At 33.4% G+C, this 21,380-nt stretch overlaps 1 protein-coding gene across 2 annotated transcripts; it reads right to left on the bottom strand.

The window, feature by feature from the left end:
* Nucleotides 1-306: 306 nt before the first annotated feature.
* On the bottom strand, nucleotides 307-10,519 carry C2H5orf46 (chromosome 2 C5orf46 homolog). 2 transcript variants are annotated; one of them, XM_031953712.1, is made up of 5 exons: nucleotides 10,393-10,519; nucleotides 9,279-9,402; nucleotides 8,444-8,500; nucleotides 7,712-7,763; nucleotides 307-475 (listed from the first exon to the last, which is right to left on the bottom strand). In XM_031953712.1, exons 1-4 carry the CDS (start codon nucleotides 10,460-10,462, stop codon nucleotides 7,721-7,723), a joined length of 294 nt encoding a protein of 97 aa, XP_031809572.1. In that variant the 5' UTR covers nucleotides 10,463-10,519; the 3' UTR covers nucleotides 307-475; nucleotides 7,712-7,720. The 2 variants fall into 2 exon arrangements, with proteins under 2 accessions (XP_031809572.1, XP_012408104.1); XM_012552650.3 differs by lacking the exon at nucleotides 8,444-8,500 and having other exon boundaries at nucleotides 10,393-10,515.
* Nucleotides 10,520-21,380: the final 10,861 nt, after the last annotated feature.

The raw sequence follows: 21,380 nt of genomic DNA, 5'->3' as shown, positions 1-21,380 counted from the left end.
AAGAGAATTTAGAATAGAGAAAATAATTCTAAATCTGTGATATTTTTAAACATCAAATGAAAATTCAGCTATAATTACTATATTCTCATGATGGAACTGGTGGAGGAAGCAAAGGATACCAAATTCCTGAGAATGCTTTCCAAAATAGTGCATATTGACTCCCAAAAGGCCCAGATCTCTGTAAATGGAGTTTCTGAGAAGTATTCCCTTTTCTAGATATAGTACCTACTGTGATTATTAGTGACATGCTAATATCTTTATATCAGCACACAGAGAAATACCTCATCATAGTAAAGAGTCAAAATCATGAGTTTATGGACTTTATTTTGTTTTCCAGGAAGTGAAGAGTGACTATACAGAATCTCTCTAGGCTGAGCTAGACAGGAATTATTGATATACAAAACAATTACAACAGCTCAGGGTCTCTGGGTTAGATAGCTGGGAAAGCTGAGAAGGAGTAGCCTGGTCTGGCATCCTAGGAAGAAAAACAAAAGCCATTAGTCAGATGCATTGTCTAGAGATGGAAAAAACCCCAACAATATTAATATCAATTAACTTGTCATAGTAATTTAAATGATAAAAATTAATTATTGTTTAGGCAATTCAAATGAATTACTCAATTAGTTAAGAAATCAAATGTAATAATTAGTTAATATAGGAGAATCATTATCTAATCAAAACTAAAAATGAATCAAGGTTTATGTAATACAAACATTTGGTGATTTTTTTTATAACATCAATTTTCAGTGAATAAAAATTAACTGTTAAATTATAGTTGGATAGTAGTAAGATTACAAAATACACAAAGTGTCATAGTGAGTGTAAGAAAGCTCTAGCATGTTACCAACTAATAAGTGTTAGATATCATGCTTTCTATGGTGAATTGAGTTCTTCTAGGACATATCTGATGTCTTAGGGGCAGTTATGTCATACCGGGAACAGAGCACTGAATCTTAAGTCAGGAAAACTTATCTTCCTGAGTTCAAATCTGGCCTCAGACACTTTGGGGAAAATCACTGTTTACTTCACTTTCCTCATCTGTAAAATGAACTAAAGAAGGAAGTGGCAAACCACACCAGTATCTTTGCCAAGAAAACACCAAATGGGGTCAGTCATGAAGAGTTGAATACACCTGAGATGACTGAACAACAAAAAGGACATTTCTGATCAGAAAGGGAGATGGTCAGATATGGAATAAAAATTAGAGTCACAGATGGACAGGGTGAGCATTGGTCTGTTATCCTTGAGATACCAGAAGAACCAGAGAATCACTAAATTTCAATTCAGTAGCCTAACTTAGCTAGACCTAACTCAAGTCTAATTTAGCTAGACCTAAAATTAATCTTTATCACTTACTACAAGTGGCCATCTAGAATTTGCTTGAAAGGCCTTGGGAGGTAGCCCATTCTACTTCTGGATAACTCTCATTATCCAGAGAATTACTATTCCCCCAATTACCAACCTTGGAATCTCGGTATTATCTTTCACTTGTGTCTTTCATCTCTCTCTATACAATCTTTTGTTCTGTCTTGCCAGTCCTTTACAATGTCTCACATCCACTCTCCCCTGATAGTATTCTAATTGTTGATATTCTTCCTGGTATTAAGCTTAATTTTAATGCAACTTCCCCATATTTTTCTTAGTTCAATCAATTTGCATAACATCTCTTCTTCAAATGCTTGAAAATAAATATAATATTTGCCCCCCACACCTTTTTCTTTTAGGACAAAAAATTTTCAGTTCTTTCAAAAGTTTTTTTTGTATGATATAGATTCATCAATATTCACCATCCTTTTTCTTTTCCTCTAGACATTACAGCTTATCAAATTCTTTTTAAACTGTGGTACCCAAATCTGAAGACAATACTTCAGATATAGTAGATCTAAGGCAGATTATAGAGGAACTATTCCCTTACTTATGATACTATGCTGCTCTGAATGCAGCCCAAAGTCGTATCAGCTATTGTTGGCTCCTTCATCACACTTGGTGATTCATCTTGAACTTATAGTAATTCCATTAAAGCCCAAAACTTTGTCTTAGAAGTATTGCTGTCCAAATACACTTTCTTCACTCTGTATTTGTGAAGTTGATTTTTAAAAGCCATGGTGTAACTAGGTAGTACAGTGAATAGAGCACTGGGCTTGGAAACAGAAACTCCTCTTTATGAGTCCTAATCTGGCCTCAAATACTTACTGGATGGATAAATCATTTAACCCTACTTATCTCAGTTTCCTTGTCTGTAAAACGAGCTGGAGAAGAAAATTGCTAACCACTCCAGTATCTTTGCCAAGAAAACCCTAAATGGCATCAAGGAGAGTTGAACATAATTGGAATGCCTGAACAACAAAGAACTTTACCTTTACCACCATTGAATTTCAAATTCCTAGATTAAAAACCTAATGCTTTATCTTTCCAGTCAAGATCCTTTTGAGTTCTGACCGTGATACAGTGGACTAGCTATTCCTTTCATATTCGTGTCATTTGAAAATTTTGTGAGCATTTTATATATACTTCTATTAAAGTCACCCACATCACAACAAACACCTACTTAGAGTAGTAATGGGTAGGACTCTAGTCATGTTTAACTGCTTCTTCTTATTTGTTATTTAAAAGGTTTCACTGCTAATCCATTATGGGATTCTTGTCAAAGTCTTTTTTTCCCACTCTGGGATCAATTATCCTACTTGATAAAACTCAATAGTATCTAAGATTTTGAAATCTCAAATACTATCAAATACACGATTCATCAGCAAGAACTCATAAGGGAAGGTGGGACTTCTAGCTCATGTCATCTTTAGACTACTATTTAAAAAAATATATTTTTCCTCCTCAAAGAAAGAAGGTGAATAGTCAACTTTTGGTTGTCCCTTGGAAGGTCTTATTGCCTGAACCAGCCTTCTCCTGAAATTGCTCTGTATCTTACAATTAGACCTTTAGCTTTTTGGATCAGGGTTCTATTAAATTGAAATGCCCAGAGATCCCAGCAAACATTAGGTCATTATTTCCTACTTAGACGACTGTAACAGCTTTTTAACAGGAAATTTGCATCTATTCTGCACATCTCTGAGCATATCTTCGCATGTCTTAGAAACCTTTGTTCCAGAGATTCTCTACATTTTTTGTGTCTTAGACTCTTTTAATACATCTATGGATCCCTTCTCTGAATATTTTAAATATATAAAATAAAATATACAAAATTGCAAAAGAAACAAATTAAATTGAAAGTTACTTAGCAAAATATATTTTTTTAAAAGTTTAATAATTTCAAATTAAACTTTCCTACCATAGTAGCTCACTGTTATAGATAGGGTCCTAGGCCAGGAGTCAAAAAGACTCACCTTCCTGAGCTTAAAACCAGTCTCAGACTCTTATTAGGAGTATGATTCTGGCTAAGGTATTGCTTGTCTTAGTTTCCTCTTCTATAAAGTGAGTTGGAGAAGGAAATGGCAAGCCACTTCAATATCTTTGCCAAAAAATTTAAATGAGATCATGAAGAATCAGATACAAAGTAATTTTGTTTTTTTCAAAAATTTTTCATATGATATGGACTCAAGGATATTCACCATCTTTTTTGTCCTCCTCTGAACACTCCAGTTTTTCAAGTTTTTTTTTAAACTATGAAACTAGATCTGAAGACAATAATCCAGATATAATAGATCCAGGGCACACTATAGAAGAGATGAACAACTGAACAAATTTCCCAGAAGATAAAGGTCAATCTCCTTATTCAGGTTTTCAAAACCTTCTTCAAGCTTCTCCTAAAGACCTTTCTAGTTTAATTACCTACTGCTCTTCACATTCCTGATACCTCAATCAAATTAATTTGCTCACTTGTTTTCCCCCCCTTTTGGGAGCCATCACATTAATCTCTATTGATATCCTAGCCATCTTTAAAAGTTTAATTTAAATGCCAACTACAGGTAACTTTACCTGATTCCTTACAATCAGAAATTACTTCATCTCCTCAGATCTTAATTAGCATATTGTTCTCTTATGAACTTACTATGCATAGTCTATTTCATGCAATGTTTATATGCCCATGTCTTCTCCCCACTACTAGCCTGTGAACTCCTGTGAGTCAAGATTTTCTTCTTACTCTTTTTAATCTTTCTCACAGGATCAAGAATCAGGTCTTTTACATATTGTCACAGATGTAAATAAATATATAGAAGATTTCTGTTCAATTAGACTTTGAGTTAGATTACAACTTAAGTTTACTTCTAGATTCTCTGTTCTCCTGTTACTTTTACATCTCATATTCTCTGGTCTCTGTCCTGAGATTCCTTCTAGGTAAAATAACATAATCTAACATTTTATGTAGAAAAAGGTTTTTTTCCTAGTTCTCCATAATTAGGCAAGCTCCTTCCATTATGAGAGTCAGGAATTATACAAAAGATTTTTTAAAAAGTTAAATTTTACTGTAATGGAAGAATGATGTTCTGGAAACCTCACCTCCACAGGCAGAGTCTGAAAAGATGTATCTAAAGAGAGCTTGAGAAGGTGTGTTCAATCCATGAATCTCAGCCTTAGACCTGGATCTGATTCAATAGAAGTACAAGTAGGACTTGTTTGGGCAATCAAGTTAATTGGGAACTGCAGCTGCTTAGTTGAGATTATATTGTCTCCTCCTCACTTTGGAAAGATTTGTGGTTTGCAACAGAAAGAAGTCTATAGAATTTTTTCTTTCTGAGAAGGGATGTAAGGAAGTCTGGTTTATTGCTTCATGAAATTCTCAGAGCTGGAACTACAAAGGTTATTTTGCAATAAGAAAATAGCATTATATATTTTGTTGTTATTATTAAGTCATTTTTTCAGTTATATCTGACTCTCTGTGACCCCAGTTGAGATTTTCTTGGCAGAGACACTAGAGTGGTTTGCCATTTCCTTCTCCAGGTCATTAAAAAAAAACAAAAACAGAGGAGAGATTGAGAGAAATAGAGTTAAGTGTCTTGTCCAAGGTCATACAATGAGATCAGATTTGTTAAACTCACAAAACTGATTCTTCCTGACTTTAGGCCTAGAATTCTATCCACTGATACAAAATGCAGAATAAGCGGCATCTAGCCTTTTTAGTGATATTAAGTCACTATCTTGCAAGACAGTCCACTTTCCTTTCATAGAGTTTTTCCTTTTAATAACTTGAAATCTGCCACCATGTAAATTCTATTCATTGTTTCTGGGACAAGCCTATCTATTTTCCCCATTATAGTACTTTGAGCCAGGATCATGTCCTTTACCCCCTTCCTTTCTCAGCCTTTTCTTTTCAGGGAGAAACATTCCCACTTTCTTCAAATGTTCCTTTCATGATAAGGATTCCAGTCTTCAGAATATTCAGATTTCTTTCCTCTAATAATCTTCAACTTGTCATTGTACTTCCTAAGCTTTGTTTCCCATAGGGAACAGGAGAACAGGACAATGCATTCCTTATCTCTATGTTTCTGCTAATTTGGTCTACAATGATATTAACTTTCTTTTTGACCATTGGGCTACTTTTGTTACACACATTGTATTTGAAGCCCATTAAGACCACTAATATTAAGTCCACTAAAGTCTTTGTAGGAGCTTCTGCCAAGTTATGCCTCCCCTATCCTGTATTAACATAGGTAATTAACTTCCTGTTAGTAGATTTAGCCCATCCTACTAGAGTTATCTGGTTTCAAATTCTGCCTTTGAGCGAACTTAATTGTGTAATCATGAGCAAAAAACTTAGCCTCTCTGACTCTCAGTTTCTTCTTTTGCAAAACGGATAACAATAGCTACTGCATCCATCTGATAGCATTATTGTTTGTCTAAAATGTGATTTTGTATGTCAAAGGGTTTTATAAAACCTAAAGCACAATGCCAGTTATTTATGATTATTATTTTCTTTTCACATTTTCATCTTCATATTTGATAGAAGAAATAATTATCTTCCTCTCCTTTTGTGTGTGACCTTTGGTGACCTATTATTGCTCAGATTGATGAAGTGATTGCTTTTTGTAATTGAATCCAAGTTTGTGTGGGTCAGTGTTATTTCTTGGCAATCAAGAGTCATGTTGGAATTTGTGATAATGTTCTAGTTCCAGTACAGATTATTTATTGAATGCTAAAAATACTTTGAAGCTTGTATTTGTAATATGGCAAGTTGTTGGCTTTGAATTAATGAAGAATAATGAGCTCCTTGTCTATAATTCGTGCCACTTGATTGTTTTTCTAGGTAGTAAATAGGTGCTGCTTGCAGTGCTATGGCATACAGTTTCTGCTATTTCTTTGAAAAGTTGCATTTCAAGTACAATATTCCATACACATTTCAAACAAAATATTTCATAACAGAATCTTATATCAGCCTTACAGCTCACCATACTAAACTCTCCTATTTTGGTCAAGGATATCACTCTTGGCTTTTAATTTTTGTGTTATCTTTGCCTCTAGGATCCCATATCCAATCAGTTGCCAAATCTTATGAATATTTCTTGAAACTATCTCCTGCTCTTTATTCACATAGACACCATCTTAGTTCACAACCTGATTTTCTTTTGACTAGATTTTCATAATAGCTTCCCTGATTCATGGTTTTTCTCATTTTAATGAATCTATTCTTCACAATGCTGTCAAGTGATTTCAGGGATATTTTGGAACCTTTATAGTTTTTACAACTATTCTGCTCATTTTGTCTAGCATCCCAGCTAAATGCAATAAATTTTGAAGGTCAGAGCTTATCTGGAGACTTTTTTTCTTCAACTATTATTTCTCCCTGCCAATTAACTGAGTGAATGGATAGGGAACTTGAGATGACTCATAAAGGAGTTCTTGGATCAGTATCTTGATGGAGCCACCCACAATTTCTTTCATTTCTAACATGCAACAGAACTCCTAGACTGGAGATTTGGGTTATTCTGTCCACTGGGAAGAAAGTCTAGAAGTCAACTCAGGGAAGCAGCAGTCCATGTAGGAAGTTTCAGGGAAGTCAAATATGGGACATCAGAAAGTACTTCCTCATAGTACAATCCAAAAATAGATAGTATTGAGTTCTCCTTAACCTTCATGTCTTCAAGTAGGCATTGGTTTATATTCTATCTGAGATTTCTTTGATTTATGAGATTCTATAAAATCATTCTTTAGTAGTTTATTTTTCTTAAAGGTTGTTATCTTCCCAAATCTGATGGAATTCAGTACCATTTGTTTTAACCTTATAATTTAAGCTCTTTGAAAGCTACAAAATGCATTAATTTTCTCATTTTTCTCATGCAACAAACCTGTGAGGGAGGCAGAGATTGTTGTTTCTCATTTAATAGAAGAGAAAATTGAGTTTCAGAGGGGGAAAGTGCCTTGTTCTTAGTCATACACCTAGCAAGAAGAAAAGCATGGACTGAAGTTCAAAAATATTGACTCCAATTCTATTACCCTACTCATCCAAAGATTATTCATAATATGCTAAAAATATCACCTATCAAGTAGACAATTATACCTGCAATCTTAATTATTAAGGAGACTAAGGCTTATCGTCCTTTTGAGCTTGGGTACTGAACTACAATGGACTATATCAATTGGATAAAGTTTGGCATCAATATGGTGAGCCCCCTGGAGTTGGAGGTGGGTGAATCAGGCTGCTTGAAGAATTGCAAAATTGAAGACATAGAACAAGCTTCTGGTTGCATACGCAATAGAATTAGGCCCACAGGTAGCCCCTATGACTTCAAGGAAATAACAAATAAAATCATCTTCAACTCACCAGTCATTTTTATGAAGCTGTTTCTGGTTTATCTTCCAATTCAGAAAATCCACTTGAAAGAAAAGAATGATTTGTAGATGGAGTTATATTTGAAGTAGAGTAAGGATAATGAAAAAGATTGGCCACTTAAACATTTTATAACTCAGTATTCCAAGGTAGGGGGTATTTTGACACTAAGATTCTGTGCCAGGTGTTTTAACAATCTATTTTCTATAGTGGATTCAATGACAATAGTTAACATTTATATACATTATTATTGTATATATCAGGTATTGTGCTAAGTACTTTACAATTATCTCATATGAACATAACAATCCTGGACATAATATAAAAATAAAGCTGAGGAAATTGAAGAAAACAAAAGTTAAATAACTTGCCTATGATCACACAGCTGATAAGTGTCTGAGTATGGATTTGAATTTAATGGTTTCTGTACCATAGGGTTCCATCCACTGCACAATCTAACTGTGTCTATTTCAGAAGGAATGTGGTATAGTAGAAAGTTTTCTCTAGTTGGAAGCAGAGATCACAATTTTAATACCAATGCTGATTCCTAATATCTTTGTGACTTTGGATTAATCATTTAGCTTCCTGAAATATGGCATGCTCCATATTCTAAAGACTCTTCTTGACCCAATGTTCATATTCAATTATTTTAATTAGACCATTCTAAGTATCTGTAAATGTATACCCTTGGGCTCAACAATATACTGGAAAAAACTTAATACTCACCTTTCAAAATGAAAGTATAAGGGGCTGCTAGATGGCACAGTGACTACAGCATTGCCCCTGAAGTCAGGAAGACATGAATTCAAATCCAGCCTCAGACACTGAATTAAATGTGTGACCCTTGGTAAGTCACTTAACTCCAATTTCCTTATCTAAAAAGGATAGATAAGTGTATCTTCTTCCCTCCCCCACCAAAGTATGCATGATACTTACAAATTTAATTTGAATTTTTAGCATTTTATCCCTTTCTTAAGTCTAAATAATCAATAAAACAATAAATCAAGGCCTGATTTGTAATATTTATTAATATCCTAGGTGTAAAAGCTCATGCCAAAAATTTAACAATCAGTTCAGAGAGTCTTTATAAACTATCTTTAGCATACTCCTAAGGGATATGGGCCATGAGTTCTGAAAGCAAGTGACTGTGAGTTATCGCTGTATTTTCCTTAAGGCCCAGTTGAGGATTATGGGCAAAGTAAATAATCAACAATCATTTGGCTAATTTCTGCTCCTTATTCCATGTTATTTTCACTTGAGGAATTTAAATACTGACTGTCACTAACCTTCCCCTCCCCATATATATGAAGACTATGGCTTCATCTCTGCCCCAATCCCAGCATTAACCAGAGAAAGACACCAAGTTCCTAATGTAGGTCCCTTGGAGTGAGTAAAAGAATTCCATACAAAACACTTCAAGATTTTAGGTTGTCCTCAAGAACATCCTGTGACTCAGTTCCACCTAGAAATGATCCCCATTTTTATACTACTTCTATCAATCTATCTCATGGTTTATAAATGGGGACTGAGAGATGATGGTGCAGGTCAGCTCATTACTTACGATTTCCGGGCCATTGAGGAGAGAAGGTATTCCACTGCAGATTCAAGGATTCCAGTGCCCAGGGAATTTAAGAATGTTGGGAGTTCTATACCTACTTTTGGGTCAGAAATTTTTGGCTCATCGTCTGGAACCAAGAGCAGAGACTTAGTCATTTTGTACCATGGTGGAGAAATGGCAACTATATTTTACTGAAGAATTAGGTTTTCGGAATTTGGGTAGCATTACTATGTGTATCACAGTTTTTTATTCACTGAATAAGAACTAAAAGGAATATTAGAATATAATATATAGAATGTCAGCATTAGAAAAAATAATTGAAAACAGAATAGTGAATGTGAGTCAGAAAGAAGTTCCAAGAACAGTGTTATAATACAGAATATAGTCAGATATCAAAGGAAACCTAAAACTAGAACCTCAAATACTATATTTAATTCAAGAAAAACAAAAACATAAACATCTGATCTGTAGAAGGCATTATGTAAGATTTGAAAGATATGAATAACAACAACAAAAAAGTCCATTCCTTCAAGGAGTTTACATTCTACTGGATATTAGAACTAGAAGAAACTTTAAACACAGAATGTCAGAGTTAGAAGGTGCCTTAGAATATGGAACAAAGATTGTCAGAACTAAGTGTATCCTTAAAACATAGAATGTTGGATTTTAGAACATAAATCATAGATTTTATTTCCCTACACAGAATAAAGGGTATTATAGATAGGTTGAAACTTAAAGCAGAATACAGAGATTATTCAAAGTAACATATTCCAATGCCCTCATATTACAGAAATATAAACTGAGGCCCAGAGAAGTGAAATGATTTATTCAAGGTTATATGAGTAATCTGTAGCCAGATTCTCCTGACACTTAGCCTTCATCATTTGTCCTACATCAGATGGCATATTTTATATTGCACTGCATTAAATATTCTATGCTACCTAGATAACTGTATGCAATTCTGGATAAATACCTTTTTCTCACTGAGTCTTGGTTTCCCCTTCTATGAAATGAAAGGATTGAATTAAATAATCTCTAAGATCCTTTGAAGGTATGTCTTTCTAGAATTGTTTATTAACTGTATTGTCTATTTATCTTCTGTAACAAAAACACTTACCAGCATGACAGGGAAGAATCAAAACAAGAAGTCCTATGGCCATCATCATCTGAAGAACTGAGGAAGCCATTCTTGTTGGTTGGGTATAGTCTCAGGTGAGATGTTAAGGTTCGTATGGACTCTCACTCAATTTATACAATAGGAAGAATGATGTCACTCACATACAATGTAATTAATTAAGGTGTTAGGTAAGCCAGAGCTGCATTCCAGGTGATTCCTGAGAGGTGGCCTGGAGTAGTAGAAAAAACCATGAAGTCAAAAGAGATGGATTCTCACTCATCCTTAGCTTTTCTGCTAACTTACTGTGTCACTGTGAGTCATTTCCACTATCTAGACCCCAGTTTACTTATCTGTTATAAGATTATATTTATATTTTTAATACTTTTTTATTTTCCCAAATGCATTCAAAGATAGTTTCAACATTTACCTCTGCAAAATCTTGTTTTCCAAATATTTCTCCTCCTTCTCTTCCCCTCTCCTCTCCAAGACAGCAAGCAATAGGTTAAACATGCGCAATTCTTCTAAATATATTTGTCATGTTGCACAAGAAAAATTAGATCAAAAGAGAAAAATGCTAAAAAGAAAAAACCCCAAGCAAGCCAACAACAAAAAGGTGAAAATACTATGTTTTGACAAACATTCAGTCTCCACAGTTCTCTCTCTGGATGCACATGGCATTTTCCATCTCAAGTCATTGCCTTGAATCACTTCATTGTTGAAAAGACCCAAGTCCATCACAGTTGATCATCATAAGATTAGATTTTTTTAGAGCTGATTATCTTAAAGTCAATGAAATAATTTAGATCTACCTCTTCATTTTGCAAATGAAGAAGTTAAGAATAAGAATGATTATAAGTGAATGGTCTAGGGTCTCACAACTAATAAGCATTTAAGGTTTTGTATCTTGAGAGTTTGTACCTAGATCTTTTTAATTACAGATCCAGCACACTATTCATTTTGAAGTAGTCTCTAAGGATCCTTCATCACTAACATTTTATGGTCTTTGTCCTAATGTTCTGTTTTAATACTTTCCAATTTTGACCTATTCTATGTATAAAGTATTTTACATCTCTGATATTCTTCAGTTCTATGTTCTAAACAGTTCTAAAATTCTATATTTTAGGTTTAAATATCTATATTCTCTTGCCAAAGTTCTGATATTCCAATGTAATTAATTTAATTCAATTAATACTTTTTTGGGGACATATTACTTCCAAAGAACCATATCAGGTTCAAGGGAGAGAAACAATGATAAAAAGTGAGAATTCTTAAATCTACATTCAGAGGTAAAGCCAAAATAGTGGAGAAAAGCCAGGAAGTTGCCTGAGCTTTCTCCAGTTTCTCTCAAAACCATAATAAATCAGACTTCTATTAAAATTCTAAAAAAAAAGAATCCACAAAAAGACTAAAAAGCAATTTTGAAACAATTTTTTCACCTAAGGTAACTTAGAAAGACTGAAAAAGTCTGAATCACTTGGATAAAAGGGGAGCACAGCTCTGTGCAGGCAATGTCTGGAGAAGAGGAGCTTAGTGATAGTGACTTAGCAGGCAAGTGGCACAGAAGGTCAGCTATGAGACCCACAGTCCCAGCACCAAGGACAAACTACCAACTCTGAAACTGGCCATAACTGGTGGATCATATGATCCACCATAACCATATGATAGGCCATAACCTTAGAACAATGGGAAAGCCACTGGCCCCAGAGGGCCTATGTAGAAAATGTCAGTGATCAGGTTTCTAGTCTCTAGTACAAGAAACTTGGTATAGTGCCCTCTGTACTTTAAGAACAGAGGACAACTTTTAAAATGAGGACAAATAATGGAGAGCCTTGAGTATAGAAAACTATTATAGTGACAGGGAAGATCTAAACACAAGGCAACAGTATTAAGCTTCAAAGGGGAATGTGAATTGGTCTCAAGCCCTAAAAGCCCTCTAAAAGAGCTCAAAAAACATTTTAAAAATTAAATAAGAGAGATAGGAGAAAAATTGGGAAAAGAAATTGATACACAAGAGAATTGTGAAAAAGAGTCAATAGTTTGGAAAAGGAAGCATAAAATATGACTGAAGATTACAACTCCTTAAAAATAGAATTGGACAAATGGGGAAAAAAATCCATTGAAAAACACAACTCATTTAAAAATAAAGTTGACCAAATGGACAAAGAGGAAAGAAGTATAAAAGCTAACTGAAGAAAATAATTCCTTAAAAAAAAAGAATTGGGCCCCAAAGGGAAAGCTAATGATTCCAGGAGACATTAAGGATTAGTCAAACAAAACCAAAAGAAAATGTAAAGTACTTCATTGCCAAAAACAACTCACCTGAAAAATAGATCCAGAAGAGATAATTTTAAAAGTCCAAGAGGATTAGCTAAAAGCCCCGATAAAAAAAAAGTATCCTGGATACTAACTTTCAAGAAATTATCAAGAAAAACTGCCCTGATATCCTAGCCAAAGATTCCAAAATGAAAACTCCAAGAAATATTATAGCCAAATTTTAGTAGTATTAGGTCAAGAAGAAAATATTGGAAGCAGTCAGAAACAAATATTTTAAATATCAAAGAACCACAGTCAGGATTGCACAATATTTAGCATTTCTACATTAAAGGATCTGAGGGGTTTGAATATGATATTCTGGGAGGCAAAAGACCTTGGATTACAATCAGGAATGAACTACAGGTAAAATTGAATATAGTCTTTTAGGGGAAAAGATGAATATTCAATCAAACAGGGCAATATGGAACCATGCCTAAAGGGCTATCAAACTGTGCATTCCCTTTGATCCACCAGTTTCTTTACTAGGTCTGTATACCAAAGAGGTTATAAAAAATGGAAAAGGACCCATATGTTCAAAAATGTTTGTAGCAGGCTTTTTTGTAGTGGCAGGGAATTGGAAACTGAGTGAATGCTCATCAATTGGAGAGTAGCTGAGTAAGTTATGGTATAAGAATGTCATGGAATATTATTTTTCTATAAAAAATGATCAGCAGGATGATTTCAGAGATGCCTGAAGAGACATACATGAACTGATGCTGAGTGAAGTGAGAAGAATTAGGAGAATATTGTATATAGCAAAAGGAATATTATAAAATAATCAATTATAATAGATGTGGCTTCTTATTTATTTACAAAGCATATGTATGGGTAATTTTTTCAACATTGACCCTTGTAAAACCTTCTATTCTAAATTTTTCCCTCCTTCCCCTCACCCTTCTCCCCTAGCTGGCCAATACATGTTAAATATCTTGAAATATATTTATATAGTATACATTTATACAGTTATCTTGCTGCCCAAGAAAAATTGGAGTTAGAAAGAAGGTAAAAATAACCTGAGAAGAAAAACAGAAAGAGTGGAAATGCTATGTTGTGGTCCACACTCATTTCCCAGTGTTCTTTCGCTGGGTGTAGCTGATTATATTGATTATTGATCAGTTGGAACTGATTTGGATCCTCTCATTGTTGAAGATAGTCGCTTCCATCAGAATTGATCATCATATAGTATTGTTGTTGAAGTGCATTATGATTTCCTGGTTCTGCTCATTTCACTTAACATCAGTTCATGTAAATCTCTCCAAGCCTCTCTGTTTTTGTCCTGCTGGTCATTTCTTACAGAACAATAATATTCCATAACATTCATATGCCACAATTTATTCAACCATTCTCCAATTGATGGGCATCCATTCAATTTCCAATTTCTAACCACTATGAAAAGCTACAAACATTTTTGCACATACAGATCCCTTTCCCTTCTTTAATATCTCTTTGGGGTATAAGCCCAGTAGTAACATTGCTGGATTAAAGGGTATGCACAGTTTGATAACTTTTTGAATATATTTCTAAATTGCTCTCCAGAATTGTTGGATTCATTCACAACTCCACCAACAATGTAGTGTCCCGGTTTTCCCCCATCCCCTCCAACATTCATCATTCTCTTTTCCTGTCATTTAAGCCCATCTGAGAGGTGTGTAGTGGTATCTCAGAGTTGTCTTAATTTTCATATGACTAGAAATAGTTTCAGTTTCATCATCTGAAAATTGTCTGTTCATATCCTTTGACCATTTATCAATTGGAGAATGGCTTGATTCCTTATAAATTAGAGTCAATTTTCTATATATTTTGGAAATGAGACCTTTATCAGAACCTTTAACTGTAAAAATGTTTTCCCAATTTATTGCTTGTCTTCTAATCATGTCTGCATTAGTTTTGTTTGTATAAAAAACTTTTTAACTTAATATAATCAAAATTAACTATATTGTGGTCAATAATGATCTCTAGTTCTTTGGTCACAAATTCTTTCCTCCTCCACAGGTCTGAGAAGTAAACTATCCTATGTTCTTCTAATTTATTTATAATCTCATTCTTTATGCCTAAATCATGAACCCATTTTGATCTTATCTTGGTTATGGTGTTAAGTATGGGTCAATTATGCATATATTTTGAAAATTAAAGGATTCACTTAAAAAAAAGGAGAAAAATCTTTCTTGCTCTATAGGGAAGTAGGAGAGGAAAAAGAAAAGAAAATGGATGGGAAACTGACAGAAGAGAGAGGAGATTGTGGGAGATGGTGATCAGAAGCAAAGCATTAATAGTGGTGGGGAAGGACAGGATGAAAATAGAGAGAAAGATACAAAAAGAGGGAATAGTATGGAAGGAAACATGCAATTAGCAATCATAACTCTGAATGTAAATGGGATGAATTCTCCCCCAAATTGAAAGTGAATAGTAGAGTGGATTAAAAATGAGAATCCTCCATATGTATACAAGAAACACATTTGAAGCAGAGAGACACACACAGAGTAAAGATAAAAGACTGGAGCAGAATATTATGCTTCAGTTGAAATAAAAAAAAAAAGAAGCAGAGATAGCAATGTTGATCTCAGAAAAAGAAAAGCAAAAATAAATCTAATTACAGAGAGAAGGAATTAAAACACACCCTGCTAAAAGGCACCACAGACAATGAAGTAATATCAATGCTAAACATGTATACACCAAGTGGTATAACATCTAAATTCTTATTGGACTAGTTAATTGAATTCCAAAAGGAAACAGATAGCAAAACCATACTAATAGAAGACTCCAACCTTCCCCTCTTAGAACTAGCTAAATCTAACAAAAAAAATAAACAAAAAGAAGTTAAGGAGGTGAATTGAATTTTAGAAAATTTAGACATGACAGACTTCTGGAGAAAACTGAATGGAGATAGAAAGGAATATATATATATATATATATATATATATATATATATATATATATATATATATATATATATATATATATATATATATATATATATATATGCCATGTATTGGCAATACATGGCTCCTACATTAAAAATTAACCATGATGCATACCCTTTCATTCAGCAGTCCTCCTACTATTTCCCAAGGAAATCATAAGAGAAAGAAAAAGACACACATGTGCAAAAATGTTTGTAGCAGCTCTTTTTGTGGTAACAAAGAACTGGAAAAATAAATAGATGCCTATCAATTGGAGAATGGTGGAATAAGTTGTGATATATAAAGGTAATGGAATATTATTGTTCTATAAAAAATGATGAACAAACTGACTTTAGAAAGGCCTGGAAAGATTTCCACAAACTGATATTGAGCAAAACAAGCAGGACCAGAAATATATTGTAAGGATGTGTGATGATCAACTATGAAAGACTTGTTCTTTTCAATAGCTCAGTGATCCAAAGCAATCCTCCTAATAGACTTTGGACAGAAAATGCTATCTGCCTCCAGAAAAAGAACTATGGATAATGAATGTAAATCAAAACATGCTAGGTCCACTTGTTTTGCTGTTTTTTGGTTGTTTTTTTTTGCTCCTCTCCCATGATTTTTTCTTTATGACTGTTCTATAAGAAATTATTTAAAAAAGCATCTCCCATGATGCTTTTTTTACCAACATAATTCATAAAACAACATGTATTAAAATAAATATAGGGGGCAACTAAGTGGCATAGTGGATAAAGCACCAGCCCTGAAGTCAGGAATACCTGAGTTCAAATCTGGCCTCAGATACTTAATCACTTTTTAGCTTTGTGACCCTGGGCAAATTACTTAACCCCAATTGCCTCAGCAAAAAATAAATAAAAAAATATTTTAAAAATTGACCACAAATTAGGGCATAAACATCTCACAACCAAATGCATAAAGGCAGAAATATTAAGTGCATTTTTTCAGATCATGATGCAATAAAAATTATGTGCAAAAAAAGGACAATGGAAAGAGAGATTAAAAATTAATTAGAAACTAAATAATCTAAAAAATGAGTAGGTGAAACAACAAATCATAAAACAATCTATAATTTCATCAAAGAGAATGACAATAATGAGACAACATACCAAAATGAGATGCAAGCCATAGCAGTTTTTAGGGGAAATTTGATATCTTTAAAAGCTTACATGAATGAAATAGAGAGGAGATCAATGAATTGGCATGAATTGGGTATGTAACCAAACAAGCTAGAAAAAGAATAAGTTAAACATCCCCAATTAAATACTTTAATTCTGAAATTGAGGAAGAGATTAATAAAATTGAAATTAAGAAAACAATTGAATTGATAAATAAAACTAAAAATTAATTGTATGAAAAATACCCAATAAAATAGACAAACTTTTGGTCAACTTTCTTAAAAAAAGAAAGAAGAAACCAAATCATCAATATCAATAATGAAACTAAATAATCCAATTTAAACAATGAATGATTCAAATAATAAATAATAGAAAGACTCCATAATTTCATCAAAGAGAACAACAATAACACAATATATCAAAATTTATAAAATGTAAGCCAAAGCAATAATCATGGGATATCTTAGCTCTCTAAATACTTGCATGAATAAAATAGAGAAAAGGGCAGATCAATGAATTGGGCATTTAATTAAAAAAAGCTAGAAAAGGTAACAAATTAAAAATCCCCAATTAAATGCCAAATAAGAAATCCTGAAAATCAAAGGAGAGACTAATAAAATGGAGAGAAAAAAATTATTGAACTAATAAATAAAACAAATAAACCTTTGGTCAATTTGATTGAAAGAAAAAAGAAGAAAACCTAATTACTAATATCAAAAATGAAAAGAGTGAATTCATCATCAAAGAAAAAATAAAGCAAAAATTAAGAGCTGTTTAGCCAACTGTATACCAATAATTCTGAAAATCTAAATAAAATGGATGAATATTTTAAAAACAAAAGTTGCTTAGATTAACAGAAAAGGAAATAAAACTTTGTTTTTAGAAAAAGAAATTGAGCAGCCAAGCAATGAACTTCTTTAAAAAATCTCCAGGGTCAAATGGATTTATAACTGTATTCTACCAAAGATTTAAAGAACAATTAATTTCATTACTATATAAAGTATTTGGAAAAATAGGCAAATAAGGAATTCTATCAAATTTCTTTTGTGGCACAGTTATGATGTTAATATCTAAACTATGACTGAACAAGTTATGGTATATGAATGTTATGGAATATCATTATTCTATAAAAAAATGATCAGCCAAATGATTTCAGAGAGACCTGGAGAGATATACATGGACTGATGGTAAGTGAAATGAGTAGAACCAAGAATACATTGTACATAGCAGCAAGAGGATTATATAATTAATTTTATTAATCACATCAACTGTGATGGACATAGCTATTTTCAACAATGAGGTGATTCAGGTCAATTCCAATAGACTTGTGATGAAGAGAGCCATCTGCATCCAGAGAGTGGATTGTGGGAACTGAATGTGAATCACAACATAGTATTTACACCTTTTTTGTTGTTTATTTGCTTTTTTTATATCATTTTTTCCCTTTTTAATCTGATTTTTTTTGTGCAGCATGATAAATGTGGAAATATACAGAGAATAATTGCAGATGTTTAACATATATTGGATTACTTGCTGTCTAAGGAGGGAGAAAAATTTGGAACACAAGATTCTGAAAGGATGAATGTTGAAAACTATCTAAGCATATATTTTGAAAATGAAAAGCTATTATTAAAAGAATCAATGTTGAAAACTAACTTTACATGTAATTGTAAAAAATAAAACACTACTTACTCCACCCAAAATTAATTTACATTCCACTCTCTTTTCAAACACTAATATTTTGTTCATTTATTCATTCATTCAAAAGTTAATAATTAAATATTGAGTATGTGACAAGTATTGTGATAATTACAGGGATACAATGACAAACTAGAAGTGGTTTTTGCTTTTAAGGGGCCTAGATTTTATGAAAATTGGGTTGGGAAAGCAGAGTGGGGTTGCAGTTGGGAAGTGAGAATATGAACAACATAGATAAGCAAATAAGAATTGTATACAAAATAAAAACAAAGTAATTTGAGTGCTTCAGGGACTGCATTAGCATGGGAGAATGGGAATAATCAGGGTAGGCATTTGAGGAGCAAGCATTTGAACTGAGCCTTGAAGAAAGATAGGAATTCTGTGGAGAGAGGAGATATCTTTATTCTAAGATTCATTCTAGCTCTGAAAATCTATATTTAAGATTTTCTCATATTCCAAGATGAGTTTTGAAGCTAAAATTTAGGGAATCATATATTCTAAATTTCCTTACAGTTATATAATTGTATAATTAGATGACCTAAGGGTTTTTTTTTTTTTTTTTTTGAGAAGTAAGGCATGTTCACACATTTTATAGTCTAGGTCCATTTTCAGGATTCGCATTGTCTTCCAAAATCCCTTCCAACTCTGATGATCTGTGGTCTATGTTCTTGAACGTTTCCCTTTGGCAGAGAAATGGTGATTAACTCTTCAACAAATGGTGTTTGGACATTTTTGTCCAGGTTTTCCTTATTTGAGGCCTGATCTGAAGTAAGTTAAAAAATAAAAGAGAAGTGACCCTATGAGATGAGTGACAAAAAAAGAAGTATAAAGCTTTTAATGGCAGAAAGAATAATTCCTCTTCTACTGTAGATATTTAATAGAGGAGAATTTGACTGATTTAATTTATTCTTTAACTCATTCAACAAATATTTTTGATACCTATATATACAGGGCATTATACCATTTATTGTCAGACAAGAGGAATTCTTTTTTACCCTTCAGGTTATTCCAGGATGATTCATAACAGGATTATATTATCATACATAAATCTAGAGCTGCAATGGACATATAGACCATCCATTCCTAAACTCTCAATTTATATATCAGAAAACTGAGGCCCAGAGAGATCAAATAGCCTGTCCTAGGTCACATAAATAGGATGAGAGGCAAGATAAGGATGTTGACAACTCATAAAACCAAAGTGCTTTATATAGATTATTTCACTCCTTCCTTAAAGCAACTTTGGGGAGTAAATTGTGTAAGTATTATTATCTACATTTTAAAGATGGGTTGAAGCTTCTTGCCCAGGGCCTGCATTCCAGCCTCCTTTTGAGCCACCTCTCATTCAACTTTAACCTGCAGCTCTGATTGGTAGTCTATCTATCACCTTATCTTACCCAGTCACACGCCCATCCCAACTATAACTTCCCTACTCCTTTCCAACTCCTGCTCCTATATAGACATTTTTTATTCCTATTAGACTATTAGAATGTAAGCCTCCCAAGGTTTGCTTATTTGTATTTGTATTCTCAAAACTTGACATTTAATAATTGCTCTTTTCATATATTTCTCTGAGACACTGATTCATTTACAAATTAATCCTTTGATAAGGATTTGTCATGGACAACATCCATGAGTTGACTAGGCTTGACAGCCTAATTCTGATAGCCTTTCCTTGTAGGCTTCTTGGAGCCCCCTAGCTCAAAGTATAAATGGAGGAGGATGCCTCTATTTCCCTCATCAGATTTTACTGGAATATTTTATCTAAGTCTCCCTCAACTCCCTTTTTCCCCCCATTGTACTTATCTGTGTGCTTTACTATCTGAATCAAAGCTTCTTGAGGTAAAACACTGCTCTGTTTTATCTTTCTATTTCCTAGGACATATAGGTGATATAGTAGATATAGTGTTGGGGTTGGAATAAGGAAGATCTGAACTGAAAATCAAAATTAAATACTTTTTTAGCCATGGGAAACTGGACAATTCATTTAATCTCTGCTTCAGTTTCCTCATCACTAAAAAAGAGATATTTTTAGCACTATTTTTACTAGGTTGTTTTGAGGAGCAATAAGATAATAAAGGAAAATATTTTGCAAACCTTAAAGTGCTTTATAAATGTAAACAAATTTATTACCATTGCATAAAGTAAGGTAGGTGTTGAACGTTCAAAGTGTCAGATGTCTGACCTTTAGAATGTTTTAATTACAAGCCTGGTGTTCTTTCTACTGTACTGCCTTTGTATCAAAACTCTTTTATGTTTTACAAAGATTGCATAATTTCTGCTGGGCATGTAATTGCAGGGGAAACTGGAGAGTGTGAATAGAGCAGTGTTGTCCATCTCTGTTAGTGGAAAAAAAAACACCCAAAATAATGAGTCACAGCATGTAGGATAACAGAGTATTCATGTATAAAGAAAGCAGCATATTTCCCCAAATTATTATCAAAGAGGTAAATCACCAAACTTTGAAGTTTGGTTTCTTCATGCCCTTCACTAGGGCAAGGAGGGAGAATGGGAGTGGGAGCAATAATCCCTGCTGTGTTATTAATAAAATCCCCAAAGTCCCATTCTCTTGGTATTCTCTCCTTCCTCTAAGTTCCTGAAACACTTGCTTTCTCATTGGGCCTGGTCTTTTATTTCCCTGTTTTGCAAATTATTTGTTAATATCCATGTCCTGCCCACCTCAGTACAAAACCCTGCAAGAGAGTAAAAAGAGAATGATGACAATAAATACTTTCATTATTAATTGAAGGAGAATCACTAAAATATTGAACATGGAACAAGGAATGTCAGAGCTGTGTGCAACCATGGAACAAAGAATGTAACAAAGAGATAGCAGGTACTCTAGGAGTCATCTAGTTCAGGCCCCTCCTTTTTAAAATAGGGAAATTAAGGATCATAGAAAAGAAGTGATCCAGATACCCATGCAGCATAGGGTGAC

Source organism: Sarcophilus harrisii, chromosome 2, assembly GCF_902635505.1.
Source record: "Sarcophilus harrisii chromosome 2, mSarHar1.11, whole genome shotgun sequence".
NCBI classification, from domain to species: Eukaryota; Metazoa; Chordata; class Mammalia; order Dasyuromorphia; family Dasyuridae; genus Sarcophilus; species Sarcophilus harrisii.
The sequence above is the reverse complement of the archived record's forward strand: the minus strand, read 5'-3'. Positions and strand labels throughout refer to the sequence as shown.

Bases quoted from the DNA above. Each gene is read 5' to 3' on its own strand.
- C2H5orf46 (XM_031953712.1), bottom strand. From the start codon at position 10,462: ATGGCTTCCTCAGTTCTTCAGATGATGATGGCCATAGGACTTCTTGTT. The intron at 8,501-9,278 runs GTAAGTAATGAG...TCCTGACTTCAG, and splicing joins TCCTCAATGGCCCGGAAATC to GGGCAATGCTGTAGTCACTG. The intron at 7,764-8,443 runs GTGAGTATTAAG...TTTTCTTTCAAG, and splicing joins TTATACTTTCATTTTGAAAG to TGGATTTTCTGAATTGGAAG.